The sequence below is a fragment of the Myotis brandtii genome, unplaced genomic scaffold (assembly GCF_000412655.1).
Source record: "Myotis brandtii unplaced genomic scaffold, ASM41265v1 scaffold165, whole genome shotgun sequence".
Classification (NCBI taxonomy): domain Eukaryota; kingdom Metazoa; phylum Chordata; class Mammalia; order Chiroptera; family Vespertilionidae; genus Myotis; species Myotis brandtii.
Window position 1 is genome coordinate 4,068,256 of NW_005356042.1, and position 8,181 is coordinate 4,076,436.

At 57.3% G+C, this 8,181-nt stretch overlaps 2 protein-coding genes across 2 annotated transcripts in view; one reads left to right on the forward strand and one right to left on the reverse strand.

The window, feature by feature from the left end:
- Positions 1 to 2,840, forward strand: part of APRT (adenine phosphoribosyltransferase) — a 4,712-nt gene extending 1,872 nt beyond the window's left edge. The window contains exons 3-6 of the mRNA XM_005862680.2: positions 5 to 188; positions 1,901 to 2,034; positions 2,297 to 2,375; positions 2,537 to 2,840. Coding sequence (XP_005862742.1) covers positions 5 to 188; positions 1,901 to 2,034; positions 2,297 to 2,375; positions 2,537 to 2,679 — 540 coding nt within the window. The 3' untranslated portion in view covers positions 2,680 to 2,840. The remainder of the gene's footprint in view (positions 1 to 4; positions 189 to 1,900; positions 2,035 to 2,296; positions 2,376 to 2,536) is intronic.
- Positions 2,841 to 3,186: 346 nt separating this feature from the next.
- Positions 3,187 to 8,181, reverse strand: part of CDT1 (chromatin licensing and DNA replication factor 1) — a 47,800-nt gene continuing 42,805 nt past the window's right edge. The window contains exons 3-11 of the mRNA XM_005862681.2: positions 7,608 to 7,727; positions 7,378 to 7,532; positions 6,632 to 6,829; positions 6,402 to 6,547; positions 6,120 to 6,220; positions 5,375 to 5,563; positions 4,933 to 5,073; positions 4,658 to 4,859; positions 3,187 to 4,110 (exon numbers count right to left, since the gene is read on the reverse strand). Coding sequence (XP_005862743.1) covers positions 3,947 to 4,110; positions 4,658 to 4,859; positions 4,933 to 5,073; positions 5,375 to 5,563; positions 6,120 to 6,220; positions 6,402 to 6,547; positions 6,632 to 6,829; positions 7,378 to 7,532; positions 7,608 to 7,727 — 1,416 coding nt within the window. The 3' untranslated portion in view covers positions 3,187 to 3,946. The remainder of the gene's footprint in view (positions 4,111 to 4,657; positions 4,860 to 4,932; positions 5,074 to 5,374; positions 5,564 to 6,119; positions 6,221 to 6,401; positions 6,548 to 6,631; positions 6,830 to 7,377; positions 7,533 to 7,607; positions 7,728 to 8,181) is intronic.

Below are 8,181 nucleotides of genomic sequence, written 5' to 3' on the forward strand. Positions count from 1 at the left end.
CCGCGGGCTGTGCCCCAGGGGACCGCCATCCCCAAGCCGAGACCCGACCCCGGAGTCACCAGGCCTGTGCTTGCGTGCCAGGGACATCTCGCCCCTCCTGAAGGACCCCAACTCCTTCCGCGCGGCCATCTGCCTCCTGGCGAACCACCTGAAGAAGACCCACGGCGGCAAGATCGACTACATCGCGGGCAAGTGGAGGGTCGGGGGTGAGGGGGCTCTGGCCGCCTCGGGAGGATCATAAGATGGAGGGATCACTGGGTCTGGGCCAGGCCGCCGGAGGCTGGTTGTGTGGGGTTACTTTTCCTGAGTCAGGTAGAGGGCGGGAGGGACGGTTCCATCTCTGCTTAGGGGAGGCCCTTTAGTGGGAGTCCTTCAGGGGCCCTACCTCTAGGTGCATGGTTGATCACCCCAGCGTGGGCTGTAAGGATGGAACCGCTGCCCCCTACTTTGCAGCCCTGAGATGGGTTACGGGCTCCTCCAGCGGCCTGAGGAATGGCTTCTGCCAGGTGGGTACCGCCTTGCAGGCTGTGGGGCTGAGCGCGTCTATTTGGAGACGCCGGCTTATTTCTTGTACCCTGAACATACGCGTGGGGCCGAGGTGCGAGCCAAGGTCGATGGCATTAGCGTCTCCGCAGCCCTGGCGGGTTTTAGGGAAACCCCCACCCAGTTCCTGGTCTCCGCCGCAGGAGAATTTACCCAGGCAGTACCCGACCAGATTCCACTGGGTCATAGAGGTTTCTTGTTCTCCTTCTACAAGCATGCATTGAGCACCCGCTGTGTGCCAGACTCTTGACCCAGTGTGGGACTTGGAGAAGGCCTATAGAGATCAGGGAGGACCCTGGGGTCTGGTCTCCCCATGAGAGCCCCACTCCCTGAGGTGCTGGGGTCCAACCCCTGCAGGTCCAGGGGTCCCCAAAGGTGTGGACGGAGTCGGCAAAGAAGGAATGACACGGAGACAGCGTTCAGTTGATCAGCAGCCTAGCCAGGTTCTCCAGCCAAGTTCTGTTTTTTATTATCTTGTTACATCTGTATTTATACCAGTTGATTTTAATCCTGTCAATTTCTATTCCAAAGGTTAGGGCGTTTCTTATCTCCATTCCAGGGAGTAAAAATTATGTAGCTTAAGGGTGATTGTTCGTAGTTAAAGTGATTAACTACCCGCCTGGCACTTAGTTAAGGGGTTTTATCCCCTCCCTAACTTCAGGGAAAAATCCCTACCGGGGGAAACAACCTTTCTCAGAGAGGTGACCTTGGTTAAAACACATAGCGCTAAGGGGAGCAAACATATTAAGAAAAGTATGCTATATATGCCAGGTCCCTTGAAACATGCTGTGCAGATGTTTCTTTCCTGCAGCGACTGTGTCAAGCAGCAAGGATGGACCGGCTTCCGGCACTGACCCTCCCATTGATCCCCACTGCCTGGGGGGCACAGGCTTGCTGTTGCCCTCTTCAGTTGGGTGTGTCCCCCTCACCACACTTCCTGTTCCATGTCAGGGAACTGCAAGAGGTGGCCAGTGCCCTGTCACTGCCTCTCCTTCAGAAGCTCCTGTGCTGAATGTTTCATAGCTATTACAGCCCAGTTAGAGATAACAGCTGAGCTTTGGAAAGAGGCCAGGTGACTTCGCCAAGGCCACCCAGCTATTACACAACCATGTAGTGTGGACTTAGTCCCTAGCTCCACCTCCTAACCTCCCTCTCTCTAGCAACCAGCAGTCCCTGAGCATGGTAAGTCAACATTCCCTAAATAGATGGCCGTCATTGGCCTTTTAGCTGGCATCAACAAGGCCAGGCATCCTGTGTCATTGTAGTGACTACTTGTCATTTTCCAGCCTGACCTGTGGGAACCCCCATGCTACTGGGCCACACATCTGTCTCCCAATAACCCAGCTCTCACCAACAGGCCTGGACTCTCGAGGCTTTCTGTTTGGCCCCTCCCTGGCCCAGGAACTTGGCTTGGGCTGCCTGCTCATCCGAAAAGGTGGAAAGCTGCCGGGCCCCACAGTGTCCACCTCCTACACACTGGAATATGGGAAGGTGAGAGGGCTGGTGGCTGATCCCATGGACCCTCCTTCCCCAAAGGGAAAGTTGTAGAATTAAATAGAGCTGCCATGGTTGGAGTGGACATGGGAGCTCAGAGAGGTTGAGACACTGGGCCAGGCTCACACAACCAGGAAACAGCTGGGAGGGTTGAAACCATGGCCCAGGTGGTAGTCCCTTGTTAGCCCCTGGGCTCTGCACACCAACACTGTTCTGAGAGATGTACCAACCATGTGCCTGCTTTCCTTTCCATCCACAGGCTGACCTGGAAATCCAGAGAGATGCCCTGGAACCAGGGCAGAAAGTGGTAATCGTGGACGATCTGCTGGCCACTGGTGGTGAGGGTCTCCCCCAAGTGAAGAGGGCTTGGCACTGGGGAGTTTTGGGGGGTGGAAGTGCCCTATGTGTGTGAGAAGTGGATTAGGTCCTTGACACTAATTTACCTGCTTGCCAGATGGGACCCTATTACATGCCAACTCCTTCCCCTCCCTTCCATCAGGAACCATGCGCGCAGCCTGTGAGCTGCTGGGCCAGCTGCGGGCCGAGGTGTTGGAATGCCTGAGTGTGGTGGAGCTGACCTCGCTGAAAGGCAGAGAGAAGCTGGGGGCCGTGCCCTTTTTCTCCCTCCTGCAGTATGAGTGACCTCGATACCCTGCTCCACACCGGCTAGAAAAAGGAGAGGTCTGGCCTCTGTGGCTACACTTGACCACTTGCTGTCCACCTGGACTTTTTTTTTAATACATTTTATTGATTTTTTACAGAGAGGAAGGGAGAGGGATAGTGAGTTAAAAACATCAATAAGAGAAAAAGACCGATCAGCTGCCTCCTGCACACCTCCTACCGGGGATGTGCCCGCAACCAAGACACATGCCCTTGACCGGAATCGAACCCAGGACCCTTGAGTCTGCAGGCCGATGCTCCATCCACTGAGCCAAACTCGTCAGGGCCACCTGGACTTTTTATCCATTTCTGTGGTTGAGTTACCATCCAGCTCCCGGGTCCTTCCTGCAGGTTCTGGAAGTGGAAAGGCCTGAAGCCGGTGGCCCCGGGGCAAAGCCAAGCCCAAGCTGCTCAGATTTCCAGTGAAATAAGAACATGATTGATCAACTCTGCTGGAGTGGTGTTTCTTCAGGTGCCCAGGGTGGGATCTGGGCCTCAGGACCAAGAGGCAGGGGAGGTACAGGGGACTCCATGGCTGCTCAGTGTATTTATATAAACTATTCACATATAACCTGCACATCTTCCTGTATATTTTACTTCTAGATTACAATACCTAATGCTATGTAAGTAGTTGTTATGCTGTATTGTTTAGGGAATTATTCTGTACTCAGTACAGAGTAACCATCCTGGGCCCATCAACACTGTAACTTTTTCCCTTTGCTTAGTTAGCTGACTGGCAGATTGAGGGCCAACTATCCTGAAAACCAAGGTGTAGACAGGGCTGGTTCCCCCATTCCTTGGCTCATGGCCCTATCCTCCATCTTCAAAGTCAGTGATATACCATCCACCAACCTCTGCTGTGATGACACTGGGCCCATTAGGGTAATACAGGATGAGCTCTCAAGACCCCTGTGCTGGGGGGGGGGGGGGGGGGGGGGGGGGGTGTTATTCTGCCAATCACACTGCTCAAACCCATGCTGCCAGGAAAGCCACCCTACCCCCACATACCTGCACTCTGTGCAGCAAAGACAAATCCAAGGAAACCAGTTTAATGACAGCATGCTGTAGGAGGTGGTTGTACCACCCACAATGGCCAGATAATTCCATCCCCAGAGCCTAGTACAACTGCTGACCCTTGTGTGGATCAGGAATGGGAGAGCCAAATGCATCCTTAGAGAATAAAACAGGTACAGAGGGCCAAGCCAGGGCCTTGAGCCCATGTTTGCGTGTTGGTGCGCAGCCATCAGGCTCACAGCATCTCCTCAGCACGAGCAAGGCGGGCCAGCTGTGCAGTGACACTCGCCAAATCAGCAGCCTTGTCCAGCTTGACATAGGTATCAGTTCGGATGCGGTGGAGACTAAGCCAGTCAGGCAGCAGCTCAGAGAGGAGCTGCACGTGTTTCTCCATCTCCCCTGCAGAGAGAGGGGCCTCGTGAGGTGGGGGCCTGCCCCCTACCCCCCAAACCTCTGGGCCTGTGTGCACATCTATAAGTGGGTGCACACAGGTGCTGCTCTCACCTCAGGGTTCTGTCAAGAAGCCTGCCTTAGTTTCAGCCCCTGCTTCCTCACCTCCCTCCAGGCTAGACAAATCTGTGTACCCAGCGGCAAGGGGGTGGACTGACAGGACTGGGCCAGGGCAGTGACGGCACAGCCTTCCCAAGGAGGTGGCTCTCCCACTGAGCTTGTCTCAAGTCCTGAGCCCGAAGCAGAAGTGTCCTGCAGCTTTGTGGGACCAGAAGGCTTGGGGAGGGGGTGGTCTCATAGGACCTCAAGGGCAAATGCCAGGTTTGTGAGGGGGAGACAACCTCAAGAAGCTGCAGGATTAAAGGGACTCAGGTGATCGCAAGGGTACTGTGCCCACCCAACGCACACAAGCAGGTGTGGAGAATGGTGCAAATTTATGGTGCCCACCCTCATCTGGGACTCGGGACATGCAGAGTGGCCCTGCCCCTGCACATACCTGAGCTCATGGCCACGCGGTAGCTGCCTACCATCCTGGCGCAGGCCACCTCCATGGTGAGTGCTGGCTTGCGCTCTGACACAAAGATGCTACGCAATACCCGGGCCAATTCAGGCAGCCGCTCAAGCCGCTGCAACCTCTGCTCCTGCTCTGGGCACCGCGTCATCTGTGCCAGCTGCTTCTGCACCTCCTTGGCTCGGATCTGCATTGGGCATGAGAGTGGTCAGTGGACAGCTGTCCCCATTCCACCTCATCCCTGAACCCCAAACACTCACCCGCTCCAGCAGGTCCTGGGACACCCCCTTCAGGGGAGCAGGTGGAGTGGCCGGAGGGGTGGCTGGCAGTACCGGGCTGGAGGACACAGGGCTGCTGGGCACAGCTGTGCGCAGGGCTAAGTCATTCAGGGCCTTCTCCATCTGGATCAGGTCAGAGAGGAGAGATCAAGAAGTCTCTCCTGGCCCAGCCACAGGGGAGGCCCTTCACACCCCATTTGATGGACCCCTGCCCAGGAGGCCCTGTATGTCCAGCCCAAGTTCACCCCAGCACATCAAAGACCTGTGCTGGGCACCTCTACGTAGAGCCTGCCGGTAGGCAGTGCTCTGAACATAGGGAGGGCACATCCCACTACCCCCCAGGCCCACAGCCACACATGGAGTTTGTTGGGTGCCCACATGGGGGTCGAGCTACCCTTCCCTGGGAAACAGGGGCCAGTCTCACCCTGGGTGACATCAGACTTCGGGCTCGAGCCAGCACCTCCTGAGCAGTGGCCAGCGTCTCTGTGGTAGGTGGCTGGGGCAGCTCAGCAGGCTCGATGTCAGGCACTTCATCCACGTTGAAGCGAGGGTGCCAGCGTGTCAGCCGGTCCTCAGGCACCACCATGGGGGGATTCAGGGAGGCCAGGAAGACCTATCCAGAAGGGGATACCCGATGACCCTGGGCACATCTGGCTGGGGTGGAGCAGGGCTGCAGAGGTTCCCATCCCACCAGCACCCACTGTAGTTATCGCAAGCCTCCCAAGTCTTGAGTCTTCTGCATCGAGTTCCCCAATCCTGTGTTCAGGTCAGAACCCCTCACTTGAGGGCCAGGGTCCCCACCCAGCCCAGAATCCCCATCCACATGAGACGACGGCCCACTTTGGTGAGTGGTTTAAGAGAACTCTAGAACAGTGGTCGCCAACCAGTGGTCCGAGAGGTCCAAAAGGTTGGCAACTGCTCTAGAATACAGCCTCTCAAGAGGGCTTGTTTACTGCTGGGTAAGAGGCAGCTGTGACAACAACGGCCCACTGGTGGTCCGTGAGGTCTGAAAGGTTGGCAACTGCTGCTCTAGAATACAGCCTCTCAAGAGGGCCTGTTTACTGCTGGGTAAGAGGCAGCTGTGACAACAACGCTGAGGGAGGGGACAGACCACAGGGATACCTCATGCAACGAGGACTGAGCTGGTCATCGTGGGGTCACTAGCTCACCCTGTGGTGCTCCCGGACACGCTCCACCAGGTTCTGGCTGAAGACCTGTCGCCGCTGTAGGAGGCGTGAGGCTGTGAGCTGGGGGGCCACGTTGCCAACCTCTGCAGAGAGAGTCCAAGCCTGAGCTCCAAGCCCCTGGGCTAGAGCCACTGGGGCGCCAAGCCCCACACCACGGGTCTCAGACGAGGGGCCTGGTGCCCTCACATCCATGTTCAAAATGCAGTGTCACAGGTGGGGAAACCAAGGCTCAGAGATGAGTGGACTCAGCCAAGGCACACTCACCCTGATCCAACAGCGGCTCGATGGTGAGCTGGTAATCGGACCTCTTGACATTGTCTTTGAAGGTGGGGATGTTGCGCTCCTGGCGGAAGCGGTAGGAGGTGGGATACACGGTTTTGATCTGGCCCACATTGCGCTCCTCAAAGCGCCTATGGGATGAGGGTGTCAGGGGTCAGAGTCAGTTAGCTTCCACTGTAGGACAAGGCTCCCACCCAACAAGGGACTCCACTCACTTCCGCATCATGTCCTGGACACCCTGCTTGACCTTGGCAAAGGTCACGGTCTCCGAGCGGTTGTAGAGCATGCCCACAATGGTGTCCATGCTGCGGAACATCTCAGCCAACACCTGGTACTTGTAAGGCAGCACGAGGCCAGGAAGGCCTGGCTGGGCCAGGGCATGGAAGCGTTGATAGGCAGGTGCCTTCTCTTCACTGCAGGGAGGGAGCCAGGCCTTGAGAGAAGCATCAGACCCACATCCCCTCCAGGACCCAATGGCTGGCAAAGCAGCCGGGGATACCCCAGAGCTGGGGCTTGCAAAATTGCCCCCATGACACACTGCATACCAGTTTACAAATTCCTTATGTGCCCAGCTCCCCACCATAAGCACTATCAGGGATGGAGACAGAAAAGGGTGGCTTCAAACCCAGCTCCACCATGTCCCTGGCCACCCCAAGCCCTGGTTTCCGCATCTCTAAGAGGCACATGACAACCACAGGACCTGGAGAGGACAAACAATGATAGAAAGCAAATGCCCAATCACCACGGGCTAGCATTTGAAATCCATAAGGGTCCACTGAGGCAGGCATTGGCACCCTCTTAGATGGAGGGTGAAGAGCTACTGACTGGCACTAAGATCTGAGTGTCCTATCCACTGTGCTGGCTCCCTGATGGAGCAGCCCCAGTCCTGTGCCCAGCCCTGCCCCTACCAGGCCTCCCACTAGCCTACCCTTTCCTGGGGTGCCTCCCACCCAAAACTCACCATGGCTCTGCTGGGTGCCCCTCGGCCTCCAGCACACTGGGTTCCTTGGCATCATTCCCCGGGGCACTTGCCCTCAGTTCCTGGGCCCGTGCCCCCAGCTCCCGGGCCCGCTGCAGGCATGACTCGAGTTCAGAGAGGGTGACTTTCGAGGAGACCTGTAGACACAGGACGCTGTCAGCCAGCCAGTTACCCTATATCCCCCTCCCCAGCCCTTGGTCCAGCCTCCTCACCTTGTCCTTCTGGGGTGCCAGTTTGGGCAGCTGACCTGAGAGGGCAGCCTTCTTTGTCTTCTTGCTTGGAGAGGAGTGCTCTGGGGAGCCAGAGGCGGCTGGGGAGCCAGGGCCAGGGACCTGGGAGAAAGGACCCCAGAGGTGAACCAATGACGAGACCCTATGGTGTTCTGGCTCTACAGAAAGAGGACTTCCTGCTGCCCCCCGTCCAGCCTCTCGGAAGCACCCCTGTTAAGAGAGGGGCCTGGCATTTACCAGCCCGCCCAGCTCTGGCTTCCTCCGGCACCATCAGACTCCCCGGCTCCTCCACTCAAAGTTTCTTCCCCGTCCCTCAATGCAAGTCCTCTCCTTCCGGTGGCCACAGGACACCGGCCTGGCAGCTCGGACTTGGCTCCTGCAATGCCTCTCAGCCAGTATCTCCGCCCAGGCCATGACCCGGTCTTCCACTTGGGGTCTCTGTGTACGCTCTGCAACCAGCCACCTGGTCTGTGTCCTCCGTCCGAGCCAGGTCTCTGCAGAAGCCCTCCCCTGCCTGCCCCCACCCCTCCCCGCACGGCCCCCGCCCCCCCGCGCC